Raw genomic sequence first — 16,074 nt, 5'->3', positions numbered from 1 at the left:
TAGAACACTGTAGAGGGCAATAGAAGGTAATGGAACATTCTAGTAATGTGTAGTAAGTTCCAGACTCATTATGTATGCTGATGTAATGGTCTATTTATAGACAGTGGGGGTATATATAGGTGAGTTGTTCAGCACTGAGTTCAGATCGGAGATCTCGTTGAATTGTATTGGAGTTTAAGTATCTAGTCATTAGAGTAGTGTAGTTTTGCCGCGTTATTGTACTTGATGTTTGCAGAGTACAATAATACCAGTTGAAACCTCATCTGTTGGCTCCGTGTTCGTGTTTTATCATCGCCGCCAGGGAAGTCTTTCTGTTACTGTTGCCATTTTGGTATTTGAACCATCACACCTGTACTATACCAATTACGGTAATATTACGTTGCGTGTGACAGAGGCTATCCCCATACTCTGTAGGTTCGAACCTCTTCAATGGGCATGTCATTCAACAGTTGAGAAAGAACTCTGTTACCTCCGAGTCGTTAATATTTCCTGAAGTTGCACCTTGAATAAAGCTGTACAGTCTTAGGCAGAATGCAAAAGTCTGATTTAGAGAGGGTTTACAAAAGATTTTTCAGTTATGTACAGTTGTGGTATACTTATAACGAGATAAAATATAATATAACGAAATATTACTGTGAATTTTGGGAGGTTTTCTGCAGCCATCGTGGATGTTGTTTGCGTACATATGGTACGTATCTCATTTTGTATAGAAGGATCACTGTTCTGGAAAAATCGCACCTGATTTCTGTACATGTAAACTACATAGATTCGAACTGGGGAAAAACAGGAATTAAAAGGGTCATTTTGATGTCAAGTGGAATGCTGTGAATTATTCATGAGCAAATGACAAAACGTACAATACATCCTTCGTATGATCCCTACTCTGAGATATGTGATGGGGGTAGCTATACAAGCGAAGACGTCTGAAGAATACCGTCCCGTGATATGCACAAACGTGCACAGAACCACGGAGCAGTCTGTGTTCATGCAAACCTAACCAACTGACGGCAATAGGACGAAGTAATGTATGCAGTAGTTTCTTTTTCGGCGCATGGTCGCGTTATAATTTGTTAATCGTACAAAATACACAGAATGCTTTATCTAGTGCATTGTCATGCATATCACGTGGCAACGAATGTGCTCGTCGTCTGCGTTTGTATAGCTATCCCAACCAAATTACGTCATAGAGTAAGGTTTATAGTTGCATACTGTTATTACGACAGTTGTCATGTTCGCCAGCTTAATAGTTGAAATATAACTAATTCGCATATAAGTCAATAGAAATGTACGCCTAATCTACATATGCGGAACTCAAACCTGTGATTGTTACTAGTATACATATAAATACTAATATGCATAAAACAACTGGCGATTACTAAATTTACACAGACGTCGTGTGTCATCAGCCAATATACTACTGACTATGCATAGCTTAGCCAATCACAGATGGCATGATTACATAGTCAAACAGACTTAATGCGCAATTAGACTCTGCAGCAGAAACTGTCCCTGCAGCATATCATATAGACTCGTGCTGGTTTGTGATTGTAAATAGTAAAATCGCTACAGTCGTCGCCCAATGCGAGTTCGAGTGTTGTGTAAATAAATAATGTATTTTACACGCGTTGTTTACGTCGCTATGGGACTCATATCGAACACGACGCGGCGCGACGACTGTAGCGCTTCAACCATATGCTCACCGCACGTCTCTAAGAGTGTAGCATAAACAATGTGGAAAGGTGTCTAGTAGAACGGTCTTACTGATTGCTAGTTTAATTTAATATTTCTCTGTGTGACATACTAGGATCCAAGCATATGCATTTTTTGTATAGAAATAACTTGAACCAATTAAATCTCAGGCTGATTAAACTGGTAGAGACACTGTTTTTTAAAATTGTGATTATAACCAGCGACCGCATACTAATGGTGACACAGCCTATACCTACATCAACTTTTATTCAGGTTAGAACTAACTGCAACACATCATCTGAGTCAACTTAAGGCAGCCTTACTGTCACGTGGTCTGGGCTGTTCAGCCAATCACGTACTTTGGAAATCGTGGATGTACGAACAAAACACACACGCCAAGCTTGGGTGAGATGTTTTGAGCTGGGTTATAGAATAAATAATATATGTAACCCAAAGCAACAAACTCGTTAAAGGGCGGTGGTCGTCACGCAGCGCGTGCTCGAATTTCATGTAAACAAACAATGTATTTTACACGCGTTGCATACATCGCTATGAGTCCAATATCGAACAGGACGCGATGCGACGACCACTGCCATTTAAGAAACAAACAAAAAGCCTTTGTCACTGTGTATGTGTACGTGTATTCTTTGAATAAACATATAAAAATCCTTGGAAACTAAATCTAGGGGCTAGGATATATCCCGCTGCAATTTCTGGAAAAACTAAACTGAAAAGATGAAATCGATATATCAAAATATATAACGACGCGTTCATAAATTGTCATCCACATTTATTTCTAAATACAATATTACATCATGGTATAATAATAAATTACACACCTATATATATATTTCAATTTATTGTAAATGTTTTTTTCGCTGTTATTTTAAATCTGAGAAAAAGTACCCGAACTATGTTTGCTGTGCGCATGTCCGGACTATTTGTAGCTCTGTAGAGAGTTTACACAAACTATAGTCTGTAGGGGCGCACTTCAGCGTTTATTATTCTGACTGCGGTTTTAAAATAGATGTGATCACAACTATTCATATAAATATGAACATAACATATCTATCATTATGTTAACTTAAGTTACTACTATCATAGTAACCAGCGGATTGGAAAATAGTGGTCCGACAACCTGTTCGAAACTTGATGATTAAAAAAACTAATCTTAAACAAGTTTAAATTGAAATTGTGTGCTACTGGGTGTGTTTCGGGGCATATGTGCAATGCACTATAGGAGAGAAATTCCCATTGACTATCAGGGTAGAAACTTACTTATATGAAGATTCTTTTTTGAATGTTATAACAATATTATGATTAACATCAATAATAATAAAGGCTTGTTTCAGCCTATGCTCGGCGCAATTTTTCGAAAGGTATTAAGTAATTGTTTCACTGTTGCAACCTACGCGAAAACGTCCATTACATAATAGATTCCAATACGCCAATGCGCCCTCAAGTGACGAGGCGCTTCTGTGAAATTAAAATGACGTATATTAGGGTGGAGTCAGTGTCGTTCAAATCTACTGCTGTGATTGGCTCTGTAGTCGTTCGTCATATTGATGAACGACGACAGATTTAAACAATATCGATGCTTGAACGGCCTTCATGTCACCCAATTACGTAATTGAAGCGCTTTGTCGCTAGAGGGCGTGACTAATAGGAAAAATACGATGTATTCGTGTGTTTTTTTCTGTATCCTAATGGCAAAAAGCCATAGTAACAGTATATACAGAAACTGATTAGACCCACACCTCCTTTACATTAAGTAAATATCGTTAAACGCTTTCCCAGTATGGCTGTGAAAGCTCTAAAAATAAAATACAATACAATAAATAAATTGTACACCAATGGTGTGTATATATATAGACTGGTAATCGGTGTTGGTATATCAGGTAACAAATATAGAAATATACGTGTATTTATTGTCTTTGCAATGTCTGGGTCGTTCTCAGCATTTCTGAGAACGAGAAAAGCGTCTTACCGCAAATCTAAGTCGTTCACAGTCGGAACACAAAACGGATACGGTCTTAAGCGGAGAAGATACCAATATTTGTTTTTGTCTTAATTTAATTTAAAGTTGATCTCGGTATCATAAGAACAGAAAAAGCTGTCAGCAGACACATCGGTCAAAATTTCAATGCCCCCCCCCCCACAAAAGTTGGACGATTATACTCAGTCTACTTCAACAATTTTGTGCCTGTAAATGTTTTCATACCTCCATTATGTGTAGTTATTGTGATATAATCACAATGAATTTTCAGACATCGGTGGCTTTGTTCTGTAAATGATCGTCAAATGTATTATGCTCAAGCTATACGCCCATATAATGCTACTTCATCGTTCCAATCGCAGCTAAATTATCATGGATGCTAAATATGAGAAGCTGTAAAACTGACATGTGTACATTTTCGTGTTTCCCAGCCAGGTGCACTCGCAATTGGAATGACGTCACCGATCCAAGCCCGGTCACGTTTAATTTATTGTTTTTTAAAGAAATGTATCAAAAGTAAACTATTTACAATTTAGATAACGTTAATGTAGAACCCGTAAAATCAATTAGGAAATATAAATATGGATTCTCCATCGAGTAACTAAATACGCAAGACCTCACAAAAATGGCCGCCGAGATCTCGTTGAGATTGAGAGAGCCACGAGTCTTGTTTTATGATCATTCAAATCAATCTCCTATGCAGAGATCTATTTCTACCGAATATATCTCTGCCACGGTGACCGCGAGATCATATGCTTGTCGTTGATTGGCCGATGCACCACAGTGGTACTACTTTGAAAAATGTCCACCAAATTATCCATATGTGCCATGATGATGTTCGATTTCCAAACCCGACTAAAGCGTAGATTTTGGCTGTTTTCAAAATGAGAATCTATTTTTGTTTTACTTTCCATAACATAAACGGGAGTGGCAGTAGGAGTTAGCCGTCAATACTACTAATTTTATATTGTTTCGCCCAGCAATCGACAGGACATCAGTTTGAAGAACCGAGTAACAACTTAGTAACCGCGTTATTCCGCGTTGAAATAATTTCTTTGTAAATTTATATATATATATATTTGCATTTACGAAAAGATTACTTTCAACTATCAATAGCATATTTTAAAACCGTTTACCAGTAAGAAGAAATTAACACGAGAGGCCTATAATAACAAAAACAAGAATACGCGTAATAAAAGTCTTGTGGCGTCTCACCACAATATGGCGGCATGTGGTGGCAGAGCAATCTTCTTCCCATAGAACTTTGCGTTTTAAATTTTGTGGTCAATCACTGGTATTGACGGCTAATTCGTCCTATAGCCACTCCATTTGTGCTATGGAAAATAAAAAAACGCTCACTTTGAAAACAGCCAGAATCTATAAACTACGCGTACGTACACCTGCATGGAAACGTTTGGGTGGGCGTCTTTGAAAGTAGAACCTCTATGACGTAAAGACCAATTCGCGCATTGATGGGTAATCCTCATCTGTTCGCCGTTAGCACTGTTGGCACGGAGTAATTTAGGTTTATAAACATTTTAGTGGTTCCATTTCTGAGCAAAGTGGATAACTTCCAGCATGTTCATTTATCTATTGTTTTGTTATGTATTTATTTTTTTATATTGCATCTTGGTAGATAATTTTTACTGTAAAATAAATATATCTTAGACTGCAAACACGGCGATGCATTAGATTTTGTTCAGTATTTCATCCCATGAAGACAAAACAAACGTTTAATTTTATGATAAATCATTCTAAAATGATTTACAAAAAAGATATAGCGAAACAAAAATTTAAACAGACTAAAAAAAAGTTATCAACATTGACCCTTCAACGTTTGAGAATATTCCATCTTGTGCGTGTGTTTATTTCGGCGTGTTGGTCAGCCACATTCATTAGATTACGACACGTCGTATCCCTCGTATATTGAACGCTTTTCCGATGCATGACGTTACACCCATTATTCGATGACGTCACGCACAATGTTCACACGTAGTACACTCCATCCGGGTCATTCATAAGTGACGTCAATTGATGGAGAATATCAAAAGCTGAAGCCGGCTCATTGGCACATTCTGATACACATAAGCGCAACACTTCGTCAGCCTAAAAAATATGAGACTTAAGTCAATATATCGTATACAGAAACACATGTACTACTTTTCAAAGTACTATAGCCACATTTGCAAATTGTGTGGAGTGTATTAAAAACATCTGTCATAAAAAATGATTTTAATATTCTGCGCCTATATCAATAGAAATCAACTAAGCTCCATAGAAGTTGTAATAATGAGAAAACATCATAATTAGAACTGAGATTTCTGCCAAAATATTCAATATAGTAGGTCTGCCGTGGTGCAATAAGAAGCAGGGAATAATCTTGTGGGAGGGCGTAGTTATGATTGGAACTGTCGAAAAATTATTTATGATTCTGTTTTGAGATGTTTGATTGCACTAACGTCAGTACCTTCCATGATTGCACGTATATTGATTTCAACGACATTTTTAGTCTTACTGATGACCATTTATTAAAATATAATAATCATTATAAAAAAATATTATTTCCTCGTTTCCGTGGAAACAAATCGAGTTATGTCTGTAATCATCATCACTACTGTAACATGCGATATAAAGTTAAGCACACATAAAATAACAATCTGATTACGAAGTGTTTTTGAACATCGATTGAGACATGTGTACTTGACAATTGGTGATTCGGGAATTATAAACAGGATTGGCACTAAAAATAATCCTTCCCGCTTATGACCATACGTAAATGCGATACGTCGATGGGCCCCAATAGAAGACGGTGCCGTGCTATAGTGTTTATGTGACGTATATGCGAATGATCGTAGATAGACCAATAGAAGGCCGTGTTATAGTGTTTATGTGACGTAAATGCGAATGAACGTAGATAGGCCAATGGAAGGCCGAGTTACTGTATCTATGTGACGTAAATGCGAATGAACGTAGATAGGCCAATAGAAGGCCGTGTTACAGTATTTATGTGACGTAAATGCGAATGAACGTAGATAGGCCAATAGAAGGCCGTTTTACAGTATTTATGTGACGTAAATGCGAATGAACGTAGATAGGCAAATGGAAACCATGTTACAGTATTTATGTGACGTAATTACAAATGAACGAAGAAAAACCAATGGAAGATCGTGTTACAGTGTTATGTGACGTAGATACGAATGACGTAGATAGGCCAAATGCATAGATGGGCCAATGGATTACCACGTTACAGTGATTATGGGATTCTACATCCATAAGGCATATATTTGGGAATTATGAATCGAATATTCATGATTCCAAAAAATAAGGACAAATCAACGCTTGTTCTTTTTACACGAATCGCCTGTTACTAGTAAATTGACTAGTTCCTAGCAATCAGAGAGAGGCGCGGATGGATACACCATTGAATTGTATTGATTTAACCCACGGACGTGTTCTCTACGTCACATTTGACTAAAGGGATTTACGGGAAAGCAAAATGTAATTTAAACTTTGGTGGTGATATTACTTACCCGAAATCCTTTATTCATATTCAACCGTGTCCCTGTAAACAATGGCGCCAATTCAGTAGTATCTACAAACGAACAAGAACGTTTCATAATGTTGAAAAACTTGTCAAATACCGTTTTATATAGATTCACAGCTACGTCGTGTAATTAGGCTTACTTACCGGTGTCGTCTGCTTCGTGTGTTACCAGCACATTAGCACAAAGGTCATTGAGCATGCGCGCAATTGCCATGACATCATTCATTTGATCGATGGTCTCATTCATGTTTGTTAACTGGTCTATTGCTTTTGAGAAATCGAACAGGACGGGACGAACGTTTTTCGGTAATTCCTGCAGAAAAAAAAATGTTATGTTGTTAAAATTGACTCGAAAAATGTCTATAGGCGTGGACTTATAAAATTCTCGTGGTACAACGTAATAACAGACACACAGACTTCTCACCTGGCTAATGGCTTCGACTAGAACAGTGGAGGAAGACAAATTATCATAAACTATGTTGTGTTTTCTGAGGTGGTCTACCGCCCTGGATATCTGGATAATGATTTGTATGAATATTCTAATGTCCAATGTATCTTTGGCAAATTCTTTCAGAGTAACACCATTCACATATTCAAAACAGATCAGTCTTAAAACAATGAAGAGAAAACATATTTTATTTCATCAACATTAACCTTGCGTTTGATAGTTGTTATGAATTGTGTTAAAGCCAAACCTAAAGTTTGTATCCGATCCGGAGTTGTTTACAATATTATTATATTATTTACAATATTATGCCTGTTTGGCCTAACACCATACAGTCAGACCAATCAGAGAGCGTCTTGTAAATATGTTTCGACTCAACTGGGAAAAAGTGCGAGGATGCCATTTGTTTTGTTTATACATTGCTGTGAAATTGACTTTTTTCGCATTAAATGCTCCTCAAGTGTTTTGTTTATTGTATTTTATCATAACCATCATTTAATCGTTCTTCAAACCATTTTTATTCATTCCATATTTGATTTAACTTGTTCGTTTTTTTCTGTTTGTTATGAAATAAAAAGTGTGCCATTTTTTCAGACATAGCTAGCAACCAAAAGAAAACATGCCACAGGTAAAAACTTACAATTTTGTGTTATTCGGAATCTGATCTTTCGTGCCATTCCATTCCACTATATCTGACGCGCTGCAAGTCCACAGCAGCTTAACAATGTTGTCGTGGGCATTCTCGTTCTCGTGCAGCTTTCTCAAGATCTGCGTGATGTTGTTAAATTCATTCGCATTCCTCTCCGGAAAGCATACAAGACAACCTGACGCCGACGTGGCATACTGGTTTTGTGGCTTGAACTCAATCTTATATTTATTCTACAGAAGAACATAAACACTTATGAGATATGGTTATTCAAAGATCAACGTCTCGTGCAGTACGTATTTTGAAAAAAAATCCATGTAACATCACAGCCAGAGTGTGATAAAAACAGCGACCTTTTAAAGAGACACATGCTACGTCATTGTGTCTATATTATTTAATATACATAATATATGCCAGGAAGTACAGATATGCACAGTACATATTACATATACAGATGAAAGAAAATCAATATCATTACCAAAATGTCACCATTTAACTGATGTGACTAATGGGTGAAAACGTGGAATATAGATGTATTACCAAATACTGATATCTCAACAAAAATTTACATCAAGTAGACAACAAAGAGCAAATAAAATGAAGGGGGTATTGACTTGTTCCATAGAAAAAATTACTCTTACAGCCATTTTAAAATAAAAATGAACTAACATGCATAAAAACTAAGATTCGAAATTCAAAAACTATTTTTTTTCTAGAATTTTTCCTGGAATCATAAGTAATTACTGCCGGCCAGACGTCCAGAAAATCCATGTGTATTCTCAATCCCCCCAGTGGTAATATGCTCAGTATTATAAAGTTGGCAAAATGTAAAAGTATATGCGTGTCGGATAGTAAATTGTTGTTTAAAGCATGACAGTCGACCTGAATCCCGGCCATGCGACGTATACAACGCTTGTAAAATATTCTTTATGACGACATTCCAAAGCGCGCCGCATGACGACCAACTTTCGTGCTTTAATCTAACCTGTCCAAGCCTGCTTATTATTTTTATATCATGCGGTGGTGGTTGGTTTATTCTCTTTCTCCAATCTGTCGTGTCTGCAGCGAACGTCACACTTTTACCGCTGTCGCACCTCTCCCTGCTACTCTGATCACTTCCGGTTCGTTTATCATGGTAACCAATCAGATCCATGCCGCCATTGTGACTGCCAGACAGTGTGCGCAAGCGTATTGCGACAACCGTAGCCGAGTTATTCGACCCAACGGAAGCACATCGATCTGTACGGTCGATACCAGTGTATGAAAAGGACGATCTTGTCTGCGATTCTGAATAAGTAACAAGAACAAAATTGTCTTTTTTCATATGATTATTATACGGGTAAACATGGGAACTTTTAGTTGGGATTGCCATCAACGCCCAGAATAGAATCGAAAATGTCTTGAATAACAGATGCGTATGATAGGTGAATAGGTCGTTTAAGTATTTCTAGTGTATTTTGTTCGATTATATCAGCAAAACATAGGCTTAGTATTTGAAGTCTGTTCACGGCGCACATGGACACGCAAACGAACTTGGATACACAAAACGACTACATATGTTTCCGGTATTTCAAATTAAACATTCACCTACAAGTAATGTGTGATAGTTAGATAATATTTGGAAGAATGTGTTACTGGTTATTACAGCTGAGAACGAGACTAAATAAAATGGCTGATTTTGTGACGTAGCAAGGCACAAATACCACGTGACGCTCAAATCCTCCAATAGTCTAATAACTGACGATGGACATACCGAGAACAACTTATCTACGCACTAGATCGGCTAGCTCAGATTAAAAAAATGCAATATTGAAATAAATAGCATGCCGTATACTCACCTGCGAAGCTATTGGCTCGTCCGTCCGTTCTCCACCTCACACGAAACGACTCGGTGATAGAATCAGCCATCTTTTTGGTCCGTTTCATGAATGTCGGCGTTGATATTGTGTAAAGTAACGGATTAATGGCGGAGTTGAGAGGTAACACAAACACTGCCACCCATGCGTATACCTGAGAAAATTCAATTATAAATCAATGTTCGACTATTGGAAATCAATGTTCGACTATTGGAAATCAATGTTCGACTATTGGAAATCAATGTTCGACTATTGGAAATCAATGTTCGACTATTGGAAATCAATGTTCGACTATTGGAAATCAATGTTCGACTATTGGAAATCAATGTTCGACTACTGGAAATCAATGTTCGACTATTGGAAATCAATGCTGTTATTGTAAAAGTTATAATAATTCAATACGCATACCCTATCACACACTGGCGACGACGCGATTCAGTTGACGTATAAATAGTTGTAAACAATGTACAAATCGACAAATGTGTTTGGTTACGTGGATCCGTTCGTCGCAATTACAATATAATAACTCTGTCAAATGCTTTATTTTTTATTTGATGGGAGGTTTCACGTCAAAAAAATAACAACGCTGTGAACGATTTTACTTCAGTTTCAGCAATTACGTCACATAAATTATAGAGGGCGCTGCATAATCATTCTCTGGCTCCTTTCTACATTACTAAGCATATCTCAACTTAAGTCGGAGGGGTCGTCACCTGCGCACGCGCGGGAATTGAGTCCCAGGGAACGGTAAAAGCGCGCGCTAAAAATGTGGAGGGGTAGACGCTCGTCTGTAAACAACTATACGCCATGTCCGTCTGCCACTTGCACAGAAGACGACACCCCTAGCTGCAGTTCTGTAGCTCGCTTGGTTTCGCTGTCGGTTATTTTGTTCGTGGTGGTGTTAACGCGAAACCAGGGAGCTACAGTTCCATCCTATGCGAGTTACCCTATTTTACCGACCTGAAATCAGGTCGGGCCGTAACAGCCGTTTTTTTTTTTTCATTATTTTCGCCTCAAGTTTCTACTTTTCTACTGTCGATGGGTCCCGAAACTATTTCATCAATTATTTTGAGGGCGATGGTCCGAAATTGGTCGATTTCACGACGAAAACCGCGGAAAACTTCAGCGAAATCCCCTCGTTTGTCGCCATCTTGAATAAGTTATCGTGACGTCACAAGGCGTCACAGTTTTCCCATTTCACGCAGTTTTCGTCGTGAAAACGACCAATTTCGGACAATCGCCTTCAAAATAATTGATGAAATAGTTTCGGGACCCATCGACAGTAGAAAAGTAGAAACTTGAGGCGAAAATAATGAAAAAAACGGCTGTTACGGCCCGACCTGATTTCAGGTCGGTAAAATAGGGTAACTCGCATAGGATGGAACTGTAGCTCCCTGGTTTCGCGTTAACACCACGACGAACAAAATAACCGACAGCGAAACCAAGCGAGCTACAGAACTGCAGCTACGACACCCCGCTTTTAAATAACCACAAGTCACGTATTGATGGAACTTCTATTAAAGATTTTCCAAATTAACAGTAATACGTATTAAGGCAAAATTTGAGCATCAATTGCCTATCAGGACATTTTCGCATGTAATGGTGATATCTGGTGACGTGTTATTTCACTTACCCGAGGCGGGATTACAGCGCCACCAAGCGACGCAAATCCAAGCAGTATGATCGGTACCCAGCAGCAGAAATCTGACATCACAATCAAGGTAACGCGTTTAGCCATCGCGTTTTCTGTTTTCATATCACGGTTCCTGACAGCTTGTTGAGTTCTCGTAGCCACCACGAACATTGCCACGTACGACAACATGATTGCCAAGAAGTTTACCAAGTTCAAGACCAGGAAGACAAAAACAGAATATTCCCAGCCCTTGGGCTTGTCCGGTGTTATGTGCAGTGCCAGGCAGACTCCAGAGCGGCCGTAGTAGTTGCCAAAGTAATGAATTCCAAGCAGTGGAATGGCGGAAAGAAAGAAAACCGCTAACCATACCGCTGCCATGACGCGACAGGCGCCATGGAACTGCAATCGTTTAAAGCGGAAAGGAAACACAATACACACGAGTCTGTCTAATGTTATAACAGTCAGTGTAAATACGGATAGTTCGCTGGAGAATGCCGATAGGAAGCCAGCAGCTTTACACAGTGTACTGCGCCGCCACATGTTATCATGGGCGATGTACTCCCCTCGGTAATAAGCGTCCACAACGGCGATGATGAGCAAATAAATACCCATGCACATGTCACCAACGGCTAAATTAGTGATCAAAAATGAATGTACCTAGAAGAGACAAAAAAAGCGTAAGTTGAAATAATAAAATAAATTTAAAAAAAAATCATAGCTTATAGTAATGTGTGTTATAATGGTCTCGTATACTAGTACGTTGTCTTAATTGCGTTTTTTGTAATGTAACCGAATGGTAGCACGCTGACAACGCATGCGTGGTAATACTAGGCGAATTCGGTGCCAAATGTAAAAAATGTCAACATACTCATTAACTCCTTCTACCGAATACTTCGTTTTTAAAGCGGAGGGTCGTCACCTGCACACGCGTGGGAATTGAGTCCCAGGCGACGATAACACACGCTAAAAACGCAAAGGCTCATGGGTAGACGTTTGTTTGTAAACAACGACACGCCATGGGCGTTTGCCGCCGCATGTGCAAGCACGGTTACTAATTTAGTAACCGTGGTGTAGGTGGCGACTTCTCCGCGTTAATGTAAGGAGAAACAATGAAAATTGTAAATAAATAAAAACTGGGACGTCGTATGAGCCTGTATCTGAGCTATAGCAGTCTGAGCTAAAACTCTGCATCCATACTAACGCAATAAACTACAAATAGCATCTAGAAACTTACCTTATTGTCACGTTTATCTCGTAGGCGCCAACAGATAACCAACAGATTACCGACGAACGCCACGGTGCCGAGTAACCAAATACTGACACCTAACACTACGTTGGACATGAGGTCCTCACACGAGGAGAACTCGTTGGGAGGAGGTGAGCAGTTCGGTACGAATCTGGCCAAGCAGCAAAAACGATATTCGTCAGTCAGTCTGAAAAAAAGAACGCAATGTGATAAAAAATATTTTCGTTGCTTGCAGACAAGCGTATACCCATGAGCCTTTGCGCTTTTAACGTGCGTCGATTGGGACTCACTGAGTTCCCGCGCGTGTGTAGCTGACGACTCCTCCGCTGATTTTACGGTAATCACTTTACCGTCGTTCTCCTAACAGAACCATTCACAATCCGTGGACCAGCAGGACGTAGTTTTATTTCACGTGATATTTAAGTATTTGCTGACTGAATAAACGCGTGCATATTTTCACACGTTAGTTGCCAGATGTCTTGACTCACATAGTAACAAGACAAAAAGTTATAACCCGTTATATAATAAACAAAAAACAATATATATTAAATTTCACTTTTAATGTCGTGATTGTGCTGTTAAAAAATAAATCGTTGTTACGTATCATACGTTCTTGGAAATTGCTGTTAAGAGCAACTTTTCAATAAAAGTCACCGTTCAATAAAAAGGTCTAGATACCATGAGCTGTAGTTTGCTCTCGACATATATGTACATTTTACTCACAGATTTTCAAGTTTCATTAGTCCGTAGAATACCTTGCTTTCAACTTGTAATAAATCATTGAAGGTAAGATCGCTGAAATAAAAAAACACGTTAAAATTAACATAACCGTCCCGTTGCTGTGAACTATATTAATTGCATTCTTTTATTCGCGCTAATTGTGTATAAGAACGATATTAACATCGACATTTTGTGAAAATCATCTACTCGGCTTATAAAAACAAACGAACTCTTTACCCAAACGCGTAGTGGCGTACTTACATTGTCATGATTTCGTGAAGACCATTGAAAACTCCATTGTCTATGAAACGCAAGTGGTTATGGGATAGATTTCTGAAATAAAGTACGACTTAGAAAGATAATGTCAAATGAATAGAAGCGAATGACAAAACGGATGACAGTGTAGAAACATACCCACTCAACTGTGGTTGTGGTTCAATGTGTCAGTCGACGTCCAGCCATTGGAGATCAAGCAGTGAAAGTAATTAAAATATTAGGGCAAACTACAATTTGCAAAAACGATATGGAAAAGGTGATATTTTGTGGAAAGTTTCGGGAGAATACAGCTGATTTTCACCTATTTATGCAACCCAGGTTACTATTATTAACGCGAACGTGACTGTAGACAACGAAATGTACTCTACCAGCAACGGCATAATATACTAGTAGATATAGGGGCGAGTAATTATATGGTTTCTAAACTGGCAAAACAAGTCGCCATTATATACAAATTATGTCTTATGGGTGTAAGGTACATATACTTTTCAACCAAAAACAGGAAGTGACGTATACATATTGACTTACAATACACGGAGACTGTCAAGACCGATGAAGGCGTTCATGTGTAACCACTGTAAGCTCTGTCCCTGAAGACTCCTGCAGACAAGTAAATAATTGGTATAACCGTATTGTTAGTTCAAGAGCGAAAACGCCTTGAGGAGAGCTGGTGTCACATGACGTTTTGTCGGGGTACGTCATTACACCAGCCACTTTGTTCATTCTCGTTCGCAGTCCAAAGGAATTTGTGGTCGCCTCGTGTAAATTTAATTGTGCGTACGAGTCTATGCCGTGTCACGTGATCCAAATCTCGCAAATGCCAGTTCCATTAACATTTTAATTGTCTTTATTATTTTACATTATTGCCGATTCTTAAAACACTCGATAGGTACTGTATGCTGTCCGGTTGGACGGTACCAACGCGTTTTCGCGTGTTTTCGATTACTCGTGAACTAAATTTCATTCTTAACGAACCTCTCCCAAAATCACTGGTCATGTATTTTTTTTTTTAATTGATTGAAATTTAAATATCCACATTGTCAATTATAGCGAGATAACGAGGTTCAGACGGAAATATTTGCTTAAATAATCGGCTCGTCTACTTCTCCGCTCATTAGTTTCTACGTCCCATTCCTGCCCTGTTTTCGCACGACAATTGGAGCCCTTTATTTCCCAGAAAAAACTACATGTCACCAATAACTACAAGGACATATTCATGCTCGGCGTAGATAAGTTGTATTTTTTGTTTAATGAGTATTTTTAGAGGTACATATCCTGCGACTTCATCTGATTGCTGCCTAAAAACTACCCCGGTAGAAGTATTGGTCCATCCCTAATATTCAATATACTTACAGTGTAGTGAGGGACGTGGTGCCATTGAACGCGTATGGTTCGATTTCAATCAACTGGTTACCAGTCAAATGCCTGTATAAAAAACAATGGAAATTACAGGTTACCAGGTTTTTCCCACTTTCATTATTCTCATGGCACGTGTTGAGATAATACTTACTAGTAATATTACGTGGTTAGACGCTATCCACTTGTTTCAATGTAACACACCGTAACTTAAATATAATCACTACAATGTTATTTGATTTGATTTAAATTTGCGAGTTTGAGACACCAGTTGCAAGTTAGCTCACAGCATTGCTTATCAAAATACAAGACTTAGTTTGCTTTCAATTGTATGTCACATGTTAGTATAATTTTAGTTTGTAATCAAAATTGAACAACAACACAAACTTTCAGCGATGTTGCAAGCTCACATTCAACGTGGTAAATTACACTTTCACGTCGTCGCACTGAATGACGGGTTTCATGATCGGTTCCATACTCAGATCCACAAAAATTCACTCATTTTAAGATCGTTATCAATGATCGAAAAACAAATGTTTTGATATAATTTTACCATTCATACTTACAATGATATTAAACTGAACAATCCTTGAAAGGTGTCTCTGTGCAATATCGTTAACTGATTGTCCCGCAAATCACTACATTAAAAGTAAAATATAATAATATA

General features: G+C 38.3%; 1 protein-coding gene across 1 annotated transcript in view; it reads right to left on the bottom strand.

Annotated features, from left to right (window-relative positions):
• Positions 1-2,462: 2,462 nt before the first annotated feature.
• Positions 2,463-16,074, bottom strand: part of LOC102808571 (G protein-coupled receptor GRL101-like) — a 46,986-nt gene continuing 33,374 nt past the window's right edge. Inside the window, exons 17-30 of the mRNA XM_085507563.1 lie at positions 15,974-16,045; positions 15,405-15,476; positions 14,580-14,651; positions 14,037-14,108; positions 13,779-13,850; positions 13,044-13,242; positions 11,810-12,466; positions 10,159-10,330; positions 9,306-9,634; positions 8,315-8,553; positions 7,654-7,837; positions 7,374-7,542; positions 7,216-7,277; positions 2,463-5,791 (exon numbers count right to left, since the gene is read on the bottom strand). Of these exons, the coding sequence (XP_085363689.1) occupies positions 5,672-5,791; positions 7,216-7,277; positions 7,374-7,542; positions 7,654-7,837; positions 8,315-8,553; positions 9,306-9,634; positions 10,159-10,330; positions 11,810-12,466; positions 13,044-13,242; positions 13,779-13,850; positions 14,037-14,108; positions 14,580-14,651; positions 15,405-15,476; positions 15,974-16,045 (2,491 nt within the window). The 3' untranslated portion in view covers positions 2,463-5,671. The remainder of the gene's footprint in view (positions 5,792-7,215; positions 7,278-7,373; positions 7,543-7,653; positions 7,838-8,314; positions 8,554-9,305; positions 9,635-10,158; positions 10,331-11,809; positions 12,467-13,043; positions 13,243-13,778; positions 13,851-14,036; positions 14,109-14,579; positions 14,652-15,404; positions 15,477-15,973; positions 16,046-16,074) is intronic.

The sequence above is a fragment of the Saccoglossus kowalevskii genome, chromosome 14 (assembly GCF_978046115.1).
Source record: "Saccoglossus kowalevskii chromosome 14, keSacKowa6.1, whole genome shotgun sequence".
Taxonomy (NCBI): Eukaryota; Metazoa; Hemichordata; class Enteropneusta; family Harrimaniidae; genus Saccoglossus; species Saccoglossus kowalevskii.
Note: the sequence above shows the minus strand (reverse complement) of the source record. Positions and strands in the feature narration are given on the sequence as shown.